Source organism: Austrofundulus limnaeus, unplaced genomic scaffold (assembly GCF_001266775.1).
Source record: "Austrofundulus limnaeus strain Quisiro unplaced genomic scaffold, Austrofundulus_limnaeus-1.0 Scaffold1147, whole genome shotgun sequence".
NCBI lineage: Eukaryota > Metazoa > Chordata > Actinopteri > Cyprinodontiformes > Rivulidae > Austrofundulus > Austrofundulus limnaeus.
Window position 1 is genome coordinate 21,216 of NW_013953549.1, and position 21,352 is coordinate 42,567.

Sequence of the window (21,352 nt, forward strand, 5' to 3'; positions counted from 1 at the left end):
GCATACGACTGTCTCTGACTTTTACATAGAAAGCCAAGTACTAGTCAGCTCCTTATGACAGCTAGGCTTAAAATCTTTCAGGCTCTTTTAAAGGGAGGATAAAAACCTAAGAAAGTGAACCAAACATTTTGCTAAAAATAAACATCTTAAGACTTTTTTTAAAAACAGTCAGTGGATTGTGGTGCCTTCAGAGTGTCAAGGAGAGCATTCCACAGATGTGGAGCGGCAGCACAGAAGGTCCTATCCCCATCATCCCCAGTTCTATTCTGGGTTTATGAAAAAGGTTTGAGTGGATGGAGTGGAGTGAGCGAGTTGTATTTTATGGATTAAGGAGTTCTTTGAGGTAGGTGGAGGCATGTCCATAGRTGCATTGGGGAATGAGGAGGGAAACCATRTATTCAATCCTAGTGAAGATGGGAAGCTAGTGRAGAATAGGGCAAATGTGCTCATGTTTGCACACACTTATCTTGTCAGTTTACACATAACTTWTATAGTTAGACCACAAATGTACAGTATATTATTATTATTGTAGTACATTAATAATAAACCAAAAGAAGGACAGTTTTCAAAGCCAGTATCTTACGACCTTCTTACCAGGGATCAGCATGACCTTYAGACGGTAGGAATCTTTTTCATTTGAACCTTCAGGAATTTATCTAAGATTTAWAGGTAACTTCACAGAAAAGTCCCAGCATTTTTTACRTACATGCTGCTAAATTCCAACTAGAAGGATTAAATAGAAGGACAGGTCTAAAATGTAAGAATGACTGACCATGTGCTCTCCACACTCCYTCTAGCAGCAGAACTTTTGTATTTTTGTGTCAGATGCAACCATACATGGAGTGGCATGTGGAATACAGACCCTTTGGACTGACTAAATTCCTCAAGGCTCTTCATCACTGGTCTACTGTTGTGCCGTTTGACAGCAAGAAGTCGTTTCTCTGGAATGTACTCATGTTATATACATTTGCTGTGTACACACAAACCTACACAGATGAACCAGTGTGCAAATATTCACAACTTGTTGTGGACATTCCCTTGACCACATTTTATCCCACCGCTAGTTTGAATGAATGACTGACTGACTGACTGAATGAATGAATGAATAATGAATGAATGAATGAATGAATAATGAATGAATGAATGAATGAATGAATGAATGAATGAATGAATGAATGAATGAATGAGAGAGCTTATTTTGGTTCTGTATACATATTCAAATAAAAATTGATCCCTTTACAATATAAAAGAAAGCACCCAAAAAAAGAATAAGCTGAAGCCTTTTTCTTAATAAACCTAAACAATTCAAAATGTCACAAAGMAAACAGACACAATACACAGTTTTGCTTTCATTAAGATCTCAACATCCATGAATATTACGTTACATGCTACATTATATTCCATAATTAACTTCCATCATATCTCACATTAATGACATTAGAAGAGATCTGTAGATATTATACAGACATTTTTTTTATTTTAAGCCTGGCTTAAAAAAATAAAAATAAAAGATATTATATAGACATTACTCATCCAACATTCCTCTAAAATGTATTATAATATACAGCATARTCACTTGGAAGAGTTTTGTTTCATTAAATATTTCGATCTGAACATTATTTAACTCATATCAAATTTTGTCTTTAAGACAATTTAAGATACACTATACGTTTGGTTTATTTTCAATAATAGCCTAACTTTAAATAATTTGAGACCCCCACAGTTTAATAAGTTTGAATCTACTGCGAACATTAAAAATTTCAACATATTAAGTATAATAAAAAATAATCTCGTGTATAATTAACTTAGGTCCTAATATTAAACCTTGTGGAACTCCACAAGTTATTCTAATGTGAAGTAGCTCTGGATGATAAAATGTAATTCATTTATTTTCTAAAAATCCATGAACGTGGACATTCACTTGAGGGAAACTAAAAACGTTAATTACGTTGAACATGCAAACTTCATACAGAAACGCTTTAGCTAYGATCTCAATTTGGGTTATTCTTACTGTGGAGTGACAATGCAAACAACCACACCACTGTCCTTCATGAACAACCTTTAATGTTTATTATCTAGAAGTATCAGCTAAAGACTAATAGTAGGGATGTCCCGATCAGAGACTCAGTATCGGTATCGTGGCAGATATGGCCATTTTTTTGAAAATTGTGTAGAATCGGATTTAGTCATGTGATCGGGCCGATCCAGATTTCGCAACATTTTCCAGCATCATCATGCTTTACAGCTGCCATTAAGAAGTCATGACGTACATAAGTATGCAACCATATCCACAGTGTGGGAACACTTTTCAATGGAAAACAATGATGCTGAAACTGCAACTTGCAAAATCTGCAAACTTGATGTTTCTCATGGTGGGAACAGCAAGGCTCGTTTTAATACTACCAGCCTTGTCACTTGGAAAGAAATAAAGCTATTGGATCGTATCAGATCGGTATCTTAAAGACTAATCATTAGAAAAATCGGATTGTATTGGGAGCCAAAATATCTGGATCGGGACATCCCTAACTGATAGGACAAGCTTTATAGAGCTCCCTGCTGCTTTACACTCTAGGTTTCCACCTGTTTGAACCTGTCTCTGTCTTTTGGACACCCTGCTGCTCTTTGGCCTTCATATCTAAAGCAYGGGTTACCCAAACTGCTGGTTGGTGAAGGGCCCATGCCCCCACAGCCTTAATAGGAGAGACCGCCCTGATGTGTCCCTTGTGCAACTTTATAAAACCTGAGGACAGACCAAAAACCCACGTAGGGTAGCCGGACTGAGATGGCTTTGTTCTCCACTGACTTGCTTCCAAAGTCAGTTGGTGAACAGAACTCACATTGTGCACTTTTTCCATGAGTAAACTCAGGCTGTCAGTGCTGCCTCCTCTGCCTGGTTCAGTTGCTTTGCTCTGAGGAAAGACTGCACTCCTTGTGTCCCGCCTGAAGGGAAAAAAAGGTTTTCTTTTCTTCGATGAGCTCCAGAGGTGCCAGAAATATACAACATTTACAGACGACACCATTCTGTGGCCACGAGGCAATTTCCACGTCTCACTTCTGTGTGCGTAAGAGAAATTGCAAAATGTTGCACTGGATGCTTTGTGTTAAAGGTTTCCAATTSCTTCCTATCTTTAAGTCATTTTTAAAATGGTTATTGTTGGATCTGCAGCAAGAATTTATCAAGCGTACCAAATTATGGCTTTTGTATTTGTGCAAGCTGGAGTGTTTTCACCATTGTGAACAAAAAAAAAATCCTTCTGCATTCACTGACTCACTAATTACATTTCTGCTTCGATATAGAACAGAAACTGTGCAGAATAATATCCATTTGCCACTGACTTTTCCCAACCTCTGTTTCTACCTATTGTTCCYATAAATGCTCCATTTTAAAAGAAAAATTACATTAATTACACCTACAAGGGTTGGACCATTTCCATAGATGCATACAATTCAGTTCATTTGAATGACAATGGCATGTCTGCCAGCTGCTTTTCCCAGTGCTCTCTAACCCCAGCCATTATCACAACTGAAAGAGTAATCAGCCTTCTCAGCGGCGTACACAATGCACAGAAAGTGTTTTTCAGCGCTGAACCGTGTGCAAGATTGTCCCTGTGCATTTTTTTGAGGATTTAAAAAAGAAGCTGRAGGTTTTCAAATGCAAAAGCAGTTTAACTGAGCAGCAGTGAACTGTGTTAGACTTTATTGAAAGTAAAACATTGACCAATCAGCACTTCCATCTGTGGTTTATTTAACTCCCGGTATAGACATTAGGCCAAAAAGAAATCTTTGAAAGGGTTTCAGCCGTCCGTTAATTTAGGGGTTTTCCTTCACTTTCTTTGACACTATTCAATTGCGAAGTTTATCAATGAGAGCTTTGTAGYTGTCCTCACGGCTCCCAGGTTGCTTGAGTAAACAGTACAGTACAGACACCTCACACTCCTGCTGTATTTATCTGGAGCCAGAAAAGTTTAACATTTCCCTTCTTCTCAGTTTCATCTGTCGGTTACATTACCTCCACCCGCCAAATTGCAGCAGTCTCASTCGAAGCCCCTCATCCGTACATGTTTTTTTTAGTGTATTTATTTTGGGTCATGTAGACATCAAATGGATGTAAAACTGGATGGTAGAAGAGGATCAGATTTAATAAAAATTAAAAAGATTTTATCTTTTAAAAACRGAATAAATGAGTGTGATTGGAAGGTCCAATTGGAAATCTATACCTTAAATCTGCTCAAAATTCAAAGAGATTCATTCACTGGTGTTTAAAGAACAGGTTTAAGGGACGTAGCTTCCAGCWCCAATCCAGGAAGACCACCAGCCAAAAAATTGGGAAACTTTACCCAAAGCACTTTTATGCAATTTTCAGTCTGTTTAATGCCTTTTCCTTAAAAACCAGATGCATACAAAAACCATCAAGTATTTCTTTTAAAAGTTAATAATCAGCTTGACTCATGTTCTCCTGTATGTACRTGTCACGTGAAGTGACCAGAGTTTCCTCGTTCTTGTATGTATTTTTACTGCTTTCCCACTTTCCCTACCCTTTCTGATTTTGTGTTAAACTCTGTGTTTACTGCTGGGAATTGGAGGGAGAACTTAGCGACTGATTGATTACAGGATAGAGCATCAATCTTCTTACCACCTCCGCCTTCCTGTGTACGTTACAGCGACACTGAGAACCAAAATAAACACCCCTCCTTTGGTTTGAGTAATCCCCTTTTTTGGAAGAAGGCTACTGTTCTCAAGAATTATCTGTAAAGAAGGGGCTTCACTTTTATTTTCCTGAAARGGCTCCAAAATACAACCCCTAAGCCCCTTGCCCAGATTACCCCGCATCTCTTCTCACACCCACCCCCTCCTAACCAGAGCTATCAGAGGCATTATATTGGCTCAGCAGATGAATGGACAAATACGTCCTGGTATGCTAAGTGAAGGGGCGTCTGTAAACTGGCATGAAGCAAAGCTCTGTTGAAGGTTGGCTGCTATTAACGACTGTTTTTTAGAGAGCGAGCGGCTGTTTGGATTGTGGGTCAGTTGAGGCAGACTGAGTGGGATCAGAGTTGCGGCGACAGGATATGTGGAGAACTGTGTCGTGTGGTGTAAGAGAGGGTGAGGGAGCTGCACTCTGGCTGCTTTGACAGAAGGCTGTATGTAAAGCTGCCACAAACTGAAGTGAGGATCTAATGGCCTGGTGCAGACTTTTGCTGGTTGATCGTGTGAACTTGGTTGTAGTAGCATGTTTCTGAAGCCCGAGATATACTCGCGCTTTGGTCCGCCRGCTGGAGCRCGCSGAGTGCGTGTGTACTGAGCCGTGCGGCTTCTGCGTTTACAGTTTTGCCGMTGTGTTTATAGTTGACGTGCGGCGGCGCACGGCAAAGTGCTGTTCTTTTATGGACCAGCACGTGGCAGTACAKGTTGCRAGAAACRTGTGTAGAAGAAGAAAAACGGGCGTAGAGGAAGAAATGTATGACGTCACACAACTTTATTTCATTTCTATTTTATTCATTTGTGTTCTTATTTTAATTTAAAGTTGTTTTTTCTTTGCTGACTAAGTGTGGAGCTATCTGCCACAATTGCCGCTGGTGCCTCCTGTTTTGGCYTTGTACCTTTAGTTTTTAAGTMTATTTTCGAGTGTAAATGATGTTAAATAAAATAAAACTACACTGAAATATCCACAGCAACTTTCCTTCTCAGTTTTGTTTGCATATGGTCTTATTCCCAAAGTCATCAACAGTTTCACTCTATAAAATTAGGTATGAAACGGACTTTTTTTATAATTGTAAGAACATTCGATGTTATTATAAATAGGAAACCTCAAATGGTTGGTATTGTAAATATAATTCCCATCATGAATCAAAAGAAAGCTTTGCTGCCTCACAGGGAAAATCCTCAAATTTTAATTTTGTTATTAAAAATCAAGTTTTTATTAGTACTGATCAAAAGAGTAAACCTAAGACATTCTTTTGGTTTATTTTTCAGATGGGTAAATTTAATTAATACATTACTAGAACATGCAATTCATTTTTCCAAGCCTTTCTACACACAGATTCATCTTTCTGCATCGCTTCAGCAATCTCCTTCCAAACATTCTGTGCCATTTGAACATCTTTATGATCTCTYATAGAGGGATCRTATAAATGCTGGTACATACGTGAGYAGCTTCACGTCRTCAACGRCGTGTGCACTAGCCTTTGCGGAGTTTCAAAAAATCGKAGGTGCACGACACGCGCCAAAACGACGCACGGGGCCTACGCGCAGGGGCGAGGACGGCGATATTGCGTCACTTTTGACGCGCGCACCCTGGCGCCCTGCGCGACGCGTCGAGTATAAATCTAGCTTAAAGCGGCCCAAGCGGGCATTCACACAAAAAGGCACAACAAACCTCTCCTCTTTTAGAAGAACAGTGTTATGCAAAGGGAAGAAGGACAAACATGTGTTAATGTACATCCATGTGTGCTTTCTCTGCAGAACAGCTGAGGTGTGCTGGGGTGACCTGTCCGGCTCTGTCAGTGCCCTCCTGCCCCAAAGGGTCAGTCCTGACCAAGAGTTACACGCCCCCTGCTGGTTGCTGCCCTTCCATACCGCCCCAGTGCACTTGTGACTTTGGTGCCTGCCAGAAGCCCCACTGCCCGAGCGGACAGCACTTTGTTCCACTCAGCCATGCCAGCGGTCAGCCAGGAGACTGCTGCGATGTCTACGAGTGCCAGAAAGGTGATAGCACTGGTGTACACAACACTCTTTGATTGCTCTCCCACTGCAAGACGCATTTGCACAGTTGGTGTGAAATGCATCAGTGAGCTGGAGGCAATTACGTTCCTCTGAGTCAGGCTTTTCTCCCCGCTGAACAATCGTTTACAGTAAAAAAAAGAAAGTTGCTGATTGGATTATTACTGTTCATCATGCTGAGTCAAGCCTTCCAGAGTTAATGACCATAGATTAAACACATTTTCTTTTGTTGAACCCAATTTTTTATTGCCTGAATGGGCTTTTAATACAGTAGGTACATCAAAAGCCCACAAGGGTGATAAAGCGAAAAAAAAGTGCACAAGAATACAACGAAACTAAAAAAGAAAACAGTTATTCAAATTTCAATGCACCTCTTATTTGGAGCGAAGGTGGCCAGGAAGGCCGGGGACCTGTGGCACTGGCCTGTTTACTCTGCGCACCCCAAAAATATTCCCTGTTTTACCAACAGAACAAATTCCCAATCTGGCCCTTCCAGATGTATAAATGAGTGCCGTGTCCTGGAATTAATGGACTTAACAAGCCCAGTGACCAGAAAAGTGCTTAGGCTATGAATTTGCTCAACAGAAGTGCAGTGTCAAAGGGTTCCTGTCTGGTCACACATCCACAAGGGCAAAAGGTTCAGCAGTTCATTGATGGGAATGCTTTTTATGCGCTCCAGTCTGCCAGTGGGGAGGGTAATCGAGTCCGGCATGCCAGCGGGGGCTGAATGGCAGCCGTGGGGGCCGGGGGATCAGTGTTTTGATAACAAGTGTCTGCTGCTCTTTGGACTTGGGGCTTGATGCCTTTTGTGTTGCTCCTACTGTCCGTTAGGGCTGCATGACTGCGTGCCATGTCAGAAAGCTCCACAGAAAAGGGACATGGACAAAGACACGCACTGGGCCCCCTTGTCAACTTTCCAGTCCTGCAGCAACTTCCAATGTAACATCAACAAATGTCGTATCTTATAAAGTCTAATTCGTTTGGAAACAAACACCRTCCTGTGGAAAACATTCTAACCCTGCATTGTTTCTCCATTAGTGGCTTAGACTGATTAGCTTCTTTCCAGTTCCCATTGGGCTGATGGCTGACATTAAAGTCCCACCTGTGTATTTTGGCCTCTCCCTCACTACTGGCTGAAAGACAACTGATATGCGGTAACTCAGACCTGGCAGCACTGTCCTGACCTTATGTTATCCGATGTTACAAATGGCTGCTGTTTCTCAACACTTTGACTGGTACAAATTCGAAATATGTCCCCGGTTGTCAGGCAGGGGTGCCAAGTTTGAGAGAATTATGCTGGTGTTAAGCAATAAAGCTGAGATCACTCCTCTAATCAGTGTCAGGGACTGCAGCTTGACTTCATTATGAACACACGGCCAACAACAGTCAAGTTCATAATGTGGTTATGTTAGTGACATCTGTTAGATTTGTTTTTCCAAAGTTGATAGTGATGAATCCAATCATTATTAATCTTCACAGAAAAATCTATTTTCTCTTTTTTACATTTTATGTTTGTAAACCAGGACAACCAGCCTTTTGACAATGTCTCACTACATACTTGCGAAGCACCTTAATTAAAACAAATAAGAATTAAGATCAAATAGCAAAAGTTCTGCAAATTGTAAAGAGATTACACTAAAAAAAATGACATAAGCGTCACACCACATGACTTCCTGTTGTGTCTGAGCATTAAAATGCCATTGCCTCACCTTTAGATTTTACCCAGCTGAAGTGCTTCTTGCATTTTCTCATCTTGACTTTGATCCATGCAAAGTGAGATAGCAGGAATGAAGAAAAGGAGAAGAAAAAAAATGATGGGAAATAGCAAGATAGATAATAAAACATTAACCAAATGCCCACCCCACAATCAACCCCACTGCCGCACCTGCTTTGTGTTAGGAGTTCAACACTGCTTGTCAAGAGGCGTGGGGTCACAGGCTCACACGCTTTGAGTCTGAACTTAAAGGTATGGCGTGCAGATGCCGCCGTAACCTCTGCTCTCATTTTTAAAAACCATGGCCCGCCCACATCTGCTTCCATCTGAGCAACGCATGTACTGTATTTACCTTACTTTTGCAGCTACTCCTCAGTGAGCATTGAGGCTTTTTTTACATTGTTAATTTGCCTCATTTTCTCTCTGAGGCATCCAAACCCCTGTTGTACATTGAATATGTATTATGGTTTTAACATTAAGGTGTATTTTTTCTGTTTTTATTGACTAAAGCTGTTTTAGTTGTGAATAGTAGGTTGAATCAATTTCATTTTTTTAAATAAAACTTGTACCTTTAGTTGCTACTGTTAAGCTTCTCTTCCACCATTTTTCATGATTTATGCATATATATCTGCACACTTGTTGACTATGCACAAAATCAGACCTGATTGTTCACTCATGATGTTAATAATATTTCATAGCTGAGAGAACACTGTTGAAAGTGGTTCTAAATGCTTGGATGCTCTTGGTAAATACTTTGGCCAGAGGAGTGATTCCCTCCACCTGCCACCAAAGAACTGAGCCCAGATTCTGCCAAATTCTTYAGATCCAAACTGTTTTAATTTACGACGCACTGCAAGAATCCAAACTATTCCAAGACTTGAGAGATTCCTGTGAAATTCCTCCCGATGGACTCACTGTCTGATAAATGCCGTTTTCTGGCTTCTAAGATCAGCTTCAAAACGTTTGGATTGGATAAAGGTTTCCAGAATAAAAAATTGAACAGTTGGGTTTGTTTTTGGTTGTTGAAGGTTAGGATAGCYTCTTGCTGATGGTTATACAATGAGAACTGCATATTTGTCTTGTAAATGCTGTTGTTCATGAAGGACAAATGTGAAGGACAGAGTACTGTACACTCAACACAAACCACTCCACATGTCAAGCTCAGTGTAAAACTGACAACAATTTTCTCCTCTCTGTAGTCTCTCCAAAGTGTGTCTTCAAGGGGAAAGAGTTCTCTGATGGAGAGGTGTACCGCATGGACCCCTGCTGGCTGTGTCAGTGCCGCGGAGGAATCTCCTTCTGCTCCAAGGCAGAATGTGCCGAGCTAGAATGTGAAAACTTCTACGTACCCGAGGGAGAGTGCTGCCCTGTCTGCATAGGTACACACATTTACTCCTTTTGTTACAACGTGACAACTCGGTTAATGGTTTAATAGAAAATGCAGAGCCTAAAGATGGTGCAGCTTAGATGACGGCAAAACCCTCCAATCACGAAACTCCCCTCCGCTACCCAAGGATTCATTTCCACTGGGGAGACTTTCAGTGAGAACATTGGGGCTTTTTCAGATTTGGCTTAATCACGTGTGCTTAAAGTCAGGTAGAGAGCTCTGGTAAGTGCTTGTTGGCATTGTTAAAGAAAAAAGGGGTCGCTGGGCATATGGCAGCCACATTATAGACTGACAGGAGCCTGTAGATGGAGATGGGAGCCAGCTTTGGTCTCTGCCAGCGTGGCTACAGGTAATCACATGCACACATTAGGAGTTTTTATTTTTATTTTACCATTGTTTAACCAGGCAGCACAGATCTCTTTTTCAAGGGAGACCTGGGTCTGAAGGCAACCTATTGTACATGTTTTTTGGGTGAGAAGGAGACAAAGAGCAGAAGCGCATATAGTGTTGGAGTCTGCAATTCTTTGCACCGTATAGATGCTTTTATTAGTTCCTTTTGGAAAGCTGCATTTTCTCTGCAAGATTCACAGTGGAAAACGCATGATGTAATGATGTGTGTGGGAAAATCTACTGTAAATTATACCCAATTGTTATTTTCTACTGTATGTGAATAGGGTAGGTTCTAACAAAACCCACAAAGTATTAAAACCAGAGACTGACCTGCTCAGCTCAAGACGGGGCTTTTGTCGTATTTCAGCTGATGGTTTTAGTTTGAAATCCAACAGATTTTATGTGTCAGATCATTTTTATTACTTCTGACAGTATTGTTAAGGGAAGGTTCAAAAAGCTCTGTGTGCTACCAATTCTGCTTCTAACATCAGACAGTTTGGGAGCAGCTGGTAACCATAGTGTGGCAATTAGCAAGTACAGAGCCAGTTGTTTTTTCCTAGTAGTTTGCGAGCACAAAGACACTTCATTAAGTTCTCAACAGCCAAAGTTTCAGACAGCATCAGAGGACAATAGTCTTACATCACCCCTCGTTCTTTTCACAATCATTTAATGGGCTGATTCATCCATATGAAGAAGTATAACAACGTATTGTTTTACACATAAAGAAAATGCAGAAATGTGCTCAAACATTCCCCCCAAAACATCCATATGTTCTAAAAGTAAAAGTAAAAGTATCAATATGTTCTCAAAGCGCTGAGCAGAAATGACGCCTCAAAGTGCCTTTTAAACTATTTCAGAATTTACAGCTTCTACATGAAACTAATTGCTGGATCTAAAAAGGGTAGACGCTCTTTCTTTGCTGTGGAGGGAAATTTATGGTATCAAACTCCGGCCTGGCCTTTAGCCGACGGGGTCAGAGCTAAAACTCACATGGCTTAGTTCAGACTTTTGCTAAAATCATCAGTGGAGCCTGTGAGAACCAGATTTCATGAATGTCATCTGCCTTTCTGAGGTCCCAAATTTCCAAATCTCGAGTTGACAAAGCATTATTTTTGAACTTTTGAACTGGGATCCATTTTTTTGCGGAAAGCTTTTTCTTGACTTACACTTTTAAAAGAGTCCTCTAAGTTTAGCTGTGTGCTTTTTGTTTTGATTTTCATCAAAGTCCAGACTCCATATATTGTTTGCTCCCTGGTGGAATATCCTGTTTTGTGCTGTTCTACTCTCCTTTATGTTGTTTCTCTCATAAAGACTTTTTTTTGATTAAATTTATAAGACCCTTTTCTTTTTTCCTTCTCAGATGTAGAGCTGTTGTCATCAGACAGCACAAAAGCTAGCTGTTGGATGAATAATAAGCTGCGAGTTCACGAGGAGCAGTGGAAAGAGGACGACTGCACCTTCTGTCAGTGTGTAGAYGGGGATCCTCACTGTACAGCGATGGCCTGCAAACAGAGCTGCCAAAACCCTGTGAAGATCCCTGGCGAGTGCTGTCCCTTCTGCGAAGGTACTTTATTAAGCTAATGGGGAGCAACAAGCTAGTATAAGCTACACATTAGCTCACATATCACTTGCAGGAGGCTCACGTGGCCCTCCAGCTTTGCTACAGAGAGCGTATCTGCATGGGCTCATTAAAAGGGAGGCCACAGAGCATTCTTCAAGCTGCAGGCTTCTTTGTGTTCCTTTATTACCCTTGCCCGCCAAAATGAGACCCACCTGTGTGTGAGGTTACGGCATGCTTTTAAACGCAGGAGGCCACATAATTGAAGTTTTTTTCTTTTTTCTTTTTTTGTAATTAGTTACAGCTCGTTGAGCTGCTCCTCCCGCAGAACGTGGCAAGAAGTGCTTATTAGGAGACGTGATGGTGCATGTTTGTGTGGGTGTGTGTGTGTGTGTGTGTGTGTGTGTGTGTGTGTGTGTGTGTGTGTGTGTGTGTGTGTTATTTTTGTTTTATGTGGATTTTCAATCAATCTNAGGAGACGTGATGGTGCATGTTTGTGTGGGTGTGCATGTTTGTGTGTGTGTGTGTGTGTGTGTGTGTGTGTGTGTGTGTGTGTGTGTTTTATTTTTGTTTTATGTGGATTTTCAATCAATCTGGCCCCAAATTCAAGACAGTCTGAAGCAATATTTGAATCTGAATTGAGACTCTGGGGTGCTTGTTTGTCATCATTGGCAGCCCTGAAGCTTCTACATGTGCCAGACACATTCAATTTTCTAATGGGCGACTGTAGAGCACAATAATACAGGGAGGTACCCAACCCTAGTATAATTGCTCTACATTTATCTGTAATTACTGTTTAGAGCAGTGTAAATGTGTAAATGGGTAGCTATTACAGATGGCACAAAAATAATTGAACGATTGTTCCACCTGAGGGGTTTTAAACACACTTATTTATATAAAATTAAGTGAGATTTCTTAGCAGAATACTTAATTTCTTATTGATTTAGATTTATTTTACATCCTCTCCTGCCTGCCTATGCGAGTTCTTTGTCAAGACCCTGTTCTTCGTTTTGTTTTGTTTCCAGAACCTTCTTATGAGACTGTTAGCCCCATTTTGTGCCCACCTCTGGAAAACTGCTCCCTGTCAGTGAACGACTGCCCTCTTGGCTTCCATCAGGACAACAATGGGTGTCTCCTGTGCCAGTGCCTCAACAGTAAGCTCTCCTTCCTCACGTTTTGGCGAACGTTAAAGTCTCAGATTGGCTTTCAGAGATTTGAACAATTGATGCAAGCGTTTACCCGTTTGCTCATGCGTGTGTCAAAAGAATTTAGCAATCACTTGGTTTTGACTGCGGCGCAGACGTGCTGATATTCATCAGAGCCTACTTGTGTCTTTGCAAGGCGCTCAGACACAGGAATGTTCCTGTGATCAGCCCTGCTGCAAAACACGTCTTTGTTTTTTTTTGATGGATTTTTCTGGCCATGATCAGATGACCTCTTTCAACTCTTTCAGATGACTCCTGTCCTGACTTGGGAAAATACTGTTYTCTGCAATGTCCAACGGGATACGAGAAGGATGATTTTGGTTGTGAGGTGTGTGAGTGCAGCATCCCCACGCCCAAGTGCCGACCTCTGACCTGCACAAAGACCTGTCCCTACGGATATGTGTATGTCTACTCACTGACCCTTTGTACTTTCTCCTTACCCAAATCCAACTCCTTGCCTTTCTTTTACTTAAACTAAAATGCATCTGTTTTTGTTTACATCAAGATGGATACCCTTAGAATATGCAGCAGAGAAAAGCCTGTATGGGTTGTAATTTTTGGAAACTATGCTGTTTTAATAATAATGTTAATATTTAACAGTGTATAAAGGAGAATGAGCCAAGTTTAGTTAGGTGGACGTTCACCACAAAAAGAAATGTCTGATAATGCAAAAWTAGGAGGACAAGGATGAGTCCCTGAGGTACTCCTCAGGATCTACAATTGTTTGGAAATCTATATTATTTATTGACATATRTTTTAACCAGGTAAATCCCTTTTAGATCACAGATATATTTTATCTGATAACCTATTGTATWTATTTTTGGTCTTTGTGGGAAACTGGAGTACTCGCAGAAAACAAGCAAGGAAAACATGCGAACTCCACACAAAAAGATGCCAGGTCCAAACTGGGRATCGAAGCMAGGACCTTCTTGCTGTGAGGCATCRGTGCTAACCACTGAGCCKTGGTGCTGCCATATTTGAGAGGAATGAGCATAATRCATTTAGAGCTGGGCCCTTAATTCTGATCAAAGACTCTAAACAATGTGAGAGGATGATATGATCATCAGCAGTAAAGACAACACTTAAGTCTAAAAGAATTTGAACTGAGACGTTTTTTTCTTTCTGTACTCAGAAGTAGTTTGATAGTCAATTTAACAAGTGTCATTTTTCTATTATAAAGTGCCCTAAAACCAGACTGGAAGCTTTTAAAATCATTTATGAATTATAGCCAATGCTCAAYAACTTAATTTCTATAACCTTAAACAGAAAGGACAGCATGGAAATATGTACGGGGTTMAATTTAACTCAAACTTCATCAGTTTCCCAATAAACCCTGTATGTAGAGAAAGTAATGATAAAAAGTAAGTAATATATAAGTACTTTAGACCTGTCACCTTTTGTGTGTACAGTAAACTGTCATAAATTAACAATAAGTGTAGTGCATAAATTGAATATTATGAAGTGGTGAATCAAAAATCAGTAATACGACAGGTGTTTAGTATCCGTGATCAAAGGTCCTACCTACCTTGGTGGCCATTCCAAGGATTTAATATTAATATGTGAGTGTGTTTGTGTCTGTTTGTGTGTGATTAAGTTTCTGTGGGGTCCACATTAGCCTCTCAGACCCTGCAACTCCTCTCCTCCTAATCCCATTTACCCCAATCAAACATCTGGAAGTGCTTTGTACCAGGATGCTTGGTCCCCAGGCTCCACTCTCATTTCATAAATCCTCATCCTGCCTCAAAACAATGATCAAAATCACATCAGGACAAAAGCAACCTTTATGAAACATACACCATTTGGATCCCTCTGAAGTTGCAGCCATGCTCCCTGCAGCTATGGCTAAAGATGGACTTAATATATTTGCAGAGGAGAGGATGAGAAAAAAAATTCTGCTGGGGGAGAGGGGGAGCAGGAAGTCCTGGTTTTATCCTTCCTAAGCAGCTGTTTAGGTCTTGCCTCAGAAGTCAGAAATCCTCCGAGAGCTCGCCAGCCTCGCTGTGCCGCTCTGTCCTCTCACACTGCTGCTCGCTGCCGCCACACACACACACACACACACACACACACACACACACACACACNCAAACCTGTGCACCTCCAGAATCCAGCTCTCACACACACACACACACACACACACACACACACACACACACACACACACACACACACACACACACACACGCACGCGCGTGAAACGAGTGCTCGAATGATCTGTGTTTTTATTGGATGCATTGACAGCGTTCTGGGAGTTCTGAAATGACCTAAAACAGGATGAAGTAAACCAGCCTTAACTAAAAAAAAACTTTGTTTGTGCTAACAATATAAATGAAGAGAATTTTGTGGGTAGTATTTGTGGCTAAAGTTGTAATTTTTTTTGTCTTTCTGAGCTCAGAATCTTGACTTTGACTACACAGGTCATGAATAGAGTTCATCTGGACATCACAGATGCACCGCAGTGGAAATTTTGCCGAGCTAGCAGTCTTTAGTCGGGGCCTCCTGTGTCTCCCGAAGCCCTTCTATCCCTCTGGAGCCTAAAGCGCTGCTTAGAATTCCACAAATCATCTATGAACAAAGCTGTGCTCTGAGTTTGCCGGACTCTGTCTCTGTAGTTGTACAGTGAGGTTTTAACTCGCCTCTCGCAGAGTTGTTTCTGTAGCTGCCGTTGCTGCTTCAGTGCCGTCTGTCGGCTGAACCTGGGAGATTTGCGAGTCTTCGTATGTTCGAGGGTGTGAATAATTTTGGCAGATGAAGATCAATAATGTCACTATCCATGCCTAATGAGGCCTCAGGGAGGGATATGAATCATCACTTACCTGCGGAGAAAGGAAGGCTGAGTGAGAATGAATGGGACAGGGAGGGATGTAGAGGAAGTGAGGAGTAGACGCAGGTCGCTCTTTCATCTGTGTTCTGATAATTTATCAACCTGCAGCTCATCCATGTTTTATTGGGGAGATAATTGGATCCAACTGGTCTTGTTTCCAGCTTCCTTAGCCTCTGCATTTCATTCTGCTCCTTGCCTCTTCTCCAACCTGACCAACAGAAGCCTTTATCTTTCATTGTATTCTTTCTGTAACATCAACAAGCTCTTTCTATCTGCATTAACGCTTATAAGTCCACTGCTCTGTCATGTTTCTTTTATATACCCACCAAAGGCTTTCGGAGCAATAAAGATGGCAACAGGGTGAATTGAAAGCATCTGAATTGGCTTTAAATTGCCACTGCCAGAGTCTTTAAGATTGGTATGAAGTGCAAACCACAGGCCGCTCACATGTTGGCCTTTTATTTGCTGATCTTCAAAGGCAGCCAGTATGGAGGGAGGGGTGGGGGCAGATCCAGATGTTGATTATTCTCGACTTTAGCGAGTGGGTTTCAGAGTGTCACAATAACAAGCTGCTCCGCAGATTTAGGAGAAGCAGTTTGAAACAATGTTTTGTTTTTGTGTATTCTCTGGCACAGCGATGTCTGGAATAATAGACTTTTTGTTCATGCCCGCTTCCTCGTGTGTTTATTCGTCACGCTGCAGGAGGAACAAGCACGGCTGCGAGATGTGCCGCTGCGTCAAATGTCCTCCCTTCACCTGCGACAAGCACTGCAGCAACGGCTATCGACAGAACCGCAAGGGCTGCTCCGTCTGCATGTGCAACGGTAAGATGGGAGGAGTCAGGTTCGAGCTACGGTTGAAGCACGGCGACTCACGTTAGCCARMCAGAAAGATGAGTGGACTGCAGATGAGAAATTAAATTAAATAAGTTAAGAATCAACACAACTGTAGTAGATGAAGTTAATTAGTTTAAAGATGTCACATTATTCTGTTGTTTTTGTTCCTTTCATTTGATGCATTAGAGAGTTTTCGGTACGTATAAAACTGAAGTTAAAAGTTCACTTTTCCTCCTTCCCAAAAGATGCTGCCTTTAAATGTTTGGAACTTCTAAATGTTTGTGTTTACATTGAGTTTCCTCTATTTGGAAACTATTTATGCTACAGTACTTTCAGAGGACTAGTTTTAACCTCTCTGTACCACCAGTTCAACATTTAGATATTGTTTTTCTACATATTGCTGCTTCCTTGTGAAAGTTTTAGTTTGTGTGTTGCAGGCACCTTATTTATCCTTCACCACATTCTATTTGATGTGTTTATTTAGCTAGTTTGGCTGTATCTGACAAATTTCAGCCTCATACAGTGTTTTTTTAACCCAGGCATCTGGCTCGTCCTTTTTACCAAACGGGTTCTCGCACTGACCATCACCTTCTGCAAATAAAACAATGTTTACCTGCTTTTAAAACCTCCTGAATGAGCCTCTGTATCAACGAGCAAAGTTGAAAAACCCGGGGATACTTTTTTTAATATACATAAAATGGATTTTTTTCCCCCAAATGTTTGTTTTTATGGTTATAAAAACAGACAAGAATCAACATCAGGGCCTGAGCTGTGCAGTTCACCGGGTTCAGCTTCATTCTACGTCCTTTCAAACTTTAAAAGCTGTGCTATGACGACTTGGCAATTTTTGCTCCTAATAGGGTCTCTGGGTGCAGCTGAACAGTCTTTTATGCTTTGGAAGGTTCCTAATGGGGTGAAATGACCCAGAAGTTTTTAAGTGGCAGTTGAGGTAGGAGTTGGTTGTAGCCTCTACATGCTGATAAGGAGTTCCAGTGATTCTTTAATGGTCTTCTTCAACACTCAATACAGCATATTTTTATTCATGTAAAAGCTGTATTAGCACCTATTTATAAGTTGTATTTTATAGCTCATTCTGCTTAATTATTGTCATGCAGTCATAAATGAAACTCCATGAGCTATTTTAGAAAACAGGATGAGTGATAAAGTTTGTATGAAGGGATGAGAGGTTTGTTAYCCTTTTCATAAATCATAAAGTCTTAATTCTCTTTTTTTTTTGTGTTCGTCTTTCTAGAAAGCAGCCAGGTTGCCACCACCACCACCACCACCATCCCAGCCCCAACGCCCAGCTACTGCCTCACCTCCAACGGGCGCCTTTACGAGGAGGGTGACAGCTGGCACGATGGCTGCCGGGACTGCTTCTGCCACTCGGGACGGGAGATGTGCGTGCTCATATCCTGCCCCATGCCCAGCTGCCCTCATCCTGTTGTCAAGCCTGACCAGTGTTGTCCCACCTGTGAGGGTATGTTTCAGTCTCCAGTTTTTTTTCTGCAACCAGATTATTTCTGGCTGCTATAGAGCAGGAATGARCAAGTGTTGGCCCGTGACTTCTGTCCAGCCCCACAGTTAGCCAAAAATATCATAAAATTGTCTTTATATACTGTATAAAGATAGATAGATACTATATGTATATATGTCTGCTAAGGAGAATTTTGAAATAAGTTGCCACTACAACACGTTGCACAAAGCTAAATATGAGAAGTGTACTGAAGTCACAAATACATAAACAGCACAGACTTTTTATGAGAACCATACAGGAGTCTGCACTCCGAGTGTTTTATGTCGTTCCACTTCGGCTCGCTAAAATAAGTGTTTAGYTTTTGCTTACTTCAAGCATTTTGTATTCATATTTATTAAATAAGAGTGCAACAGTTCTGAAAGAAATAGACGTTACTCGTGTTCGTTACCAGGATGTGTGCGAAATCATATTGAGAATGTGCAAATGTAATGTGAGTGTGAAAGTAAACCACACAGAACCGAGAGCTCTCGCTGATAACCRGTTTAATGCAGTACCAGGAAATCAGACCGAAATCAGGAAATGACCAGAATATATAACATTAGCTTCAGGGCAGGACTCTGCCTATTGATTACGTCATCAGTGTAGGGGGGCCCCTGTCTTTGTCAGAGCCCTGCCCACTAACAAAGCAATCTATCCTATTGATTAAAAGTTCAAATGTGTTGTATTTGTTACCAGGAATGTAACTATTAATATAGAATCATCAAGTTAATTATAAATCACATTTATCAGTCATTACTAGGGCTGCAACTAATGATTATTTAAACAATCGATTAATCTGTTGATTATTTTTTCGATTAATCGATTAATCGGCCAAATCATTAAAACGCTTAATTACATGAATTTGAGKAGATATAAATTAAGTTAACTCCTTAAGGATTCAAGTTATTGATAATGAATTAATCTGAAGTTGATTTATCTTATAGATTGATTAACAGTTAATTAATAAGCAGCCATTTAAAAAAAGGAGTTTTCTCTTGAATCGAGAGGGTCTTCCCATAAAATGAATGATTTTTTTATAATCTCCTGAATTAAAAAACAGAAGCACATAATACATATTTTAACAATTTATTTTTCCAGCTGTTTTAAATACTGACAGTTCTATCATAAAACAAACTATACTATGTGTAGTGTAATTACAATCAGTGTATTACATAAACCCCAATAATTCCTTCAGTTCCACATCCATTTCAGCATGAAATATTTTTAAGTTACTGCACTGTTGGTTTAATAAACATATACACATTTTTAAAATAGCAATTTTATTATGTTTGGATAAGTGTGCAGTAGAGGTGCAACAATACATGTACCCGTACCGAGCTGTATCGAACCGTATCGAACAGTGCTGTATTGAACAATACAGATTTTAAAGATTTACTTTATTAACATGTCTTCTGAAGATGCTCTGTGTTAAAGGATCAGTGGATCTGTGTTTGACTACTCCACCTAGGCTGCATTTTTGAGCGCAGGTCCACTGAGAAACTTGCTGTTTCAGCAACATTTAATTAAAAAAACTGTACTTTTGAGGTTAAACAAATGTTCATAATTAATATAAATAAATTACAAGTTAAAAGGGGCATGGAGATTTCTTTTTTTTGTATCGAAAAAATATCGAACCGTGAGACTAAAGTATCGAACCGAACCGAACCGTGAATTTCCTGTATCTTTGCACCCCTAGTGTACAGCTCTATGTGGCCCTCTGTTAGCATCAACAAAAAACCTAGGCCCCCTTCCATCATTTAAGTTGCCCATCTCTTGTATAGACAAATATGTAATAATTTGCTGTTTTAACAAATGAATGATTGCAAACAATGTGGAGATTTTATAAAGACAATCACATTCATGTGCACTCATGGCAGCAAAATCTCCAAACAGCTTCCCCAGCTCATCATTTAGTTTTTACTTCCTGTCTCTGCAAACATGCAAAGTCGCAAATCTCCACGTGCTTCTCTGGAACTGAAAGACATCCAGATCTACGTCTATTCCCAACTCTTCGTTTCACAAGTGATATTAAGAGAGGAGTGACTCAGTTGGCTGTTCAAATAGGAGGGAAAGATTGTTTTCTAAGTTTCAGGAGCAAAGCACTGAGTCAGGGGACGCCAACGTAACTCAYTGCAGATGTTTGCTACTCTGCTGGACAGTAAAGATGTTTTCACTCACGGCCTGAGGCTTCCTTTTAAACGATGGTCAAAGCAAACTGTTTGTCACTATTTATTTTTTAAAGAGGCTTATTTCACTTCACTATATAGCAGTTATTGTTAATGTCAATACCTTTTTTCTACTAATGAAATCTTCTGTTGAGAAATGACAGCGTTAGAACATTTTTAGTCAAACCTCAAAACCTTAAAAACCTTTTCTCCAATAGATGAGTCCGGCAGCGGCCAGCCAGAGGTGGTCTGCAGAGCACCTGGCGGGGAGTTTTACGTGGAGGGGGAGACCTGGAACCTGGACGAGTGCACACGCTGCACCTGCAGGAAGGGCCGCGTCCTGTGCGACACCGAAGCATGTCCACCGGCTCTCTGTCAGACCCCCATCAGGAACAAGGACACCTGCTGCCATGTGTGCCCAGGTAATAAAAAAAATGAGGAAAAGAAGGGGGTGGTTTCAGGAAGGAAAACGAGGGCGAACGAATTTAGCGCAAGTCGAAAATAAAACTTGGAGGGGAAGCAGCTGTTGATGTGAATCTGCAAGTGGTTTCGGAGGGTCTTGCCTGTTGCGCTGGTGGGCAGTTTTATGTCAGGCACACAGGCTCATAAAGAAACCAGCCAGGACCGGTTGGGTTTACATAGAGATCCTTCAGGAAGGCAGCACATGTGGCCTGTTTTCACCCAACAACCCACAACAGAGGCTTGTCTTAGGCTGTGATTGCTGGAAGGGCAAGAATGTAATCTTTAGAAATCTCCTCCGGTTGTGGGAACACAAAAGTGTTGACACGAACGTACTGTGCAGGCAAACCGCATGCGCAAGTTATTTACAACCAAACCCAAACACTTACGTATCTCTTACATGTTTATAAACTTATAAACATAATTTCCTAGGCATGAGGCCCACAAATCAGCAATGCACGACTGCGCCTGTGAGAGCTGCTCCTTGGGAATGTCAGCCCGCCTTATCGCTGCATCTCCCCTCACAAAAGCAGACTGTCAGAGGCCGGGCTTTGATATATGTATGGGCCCGGTCACCAGGA

At 41.0% G+C, this 21,352-nt stretch overlaps 1 protein-coding gene across 2 annotated transcripts in view; it reads left to right on the forward strand.

Annotated features, from left to right (window-relative positions):
* LOC106534335 (cysteine rich transmembrane BMP regulator 1 (chordin-like)) overlaps positions 1–21,352 on the forward strand; it is a 38,557-nt gene that overhangs the window by 11,240 nt on the left and 5,965 nt on the right. For both annotated transcript variants that reach the window (XM_014030944.1, XM_014030945.1), the window contains exons 4-11: positions 6,463–6,705; positions 9,634–9,813; positions 11,572–11,775; positions 12,795–12,923; positions 13,223–13,376; positions 16,498–16,619; positions 17,884–18,111; positions 20,531–20,734. In XM_014030944.1, coding sequence (XP_013886398.1) covers positions 6,463–6,705; positions 9,634–9,813; positions 11,572–11,775; positions 12,795–12,923; positions 13,223–13,376; positions 16,498–16,619; positions 17,884–18,111; positions 20,531–20,734 — 1,464 coding nt within the window. The remainder of the gene's footprint in view (positions 1–6,462; positions 6,706–9,633; positions 9,814–11,571; positions 11,776–12,794; positions 12,924–13,222; positions 13,377–16,497; positions 16,620–17,883; positions 18,112–20,530; positions 20,735–21,352) is intronic.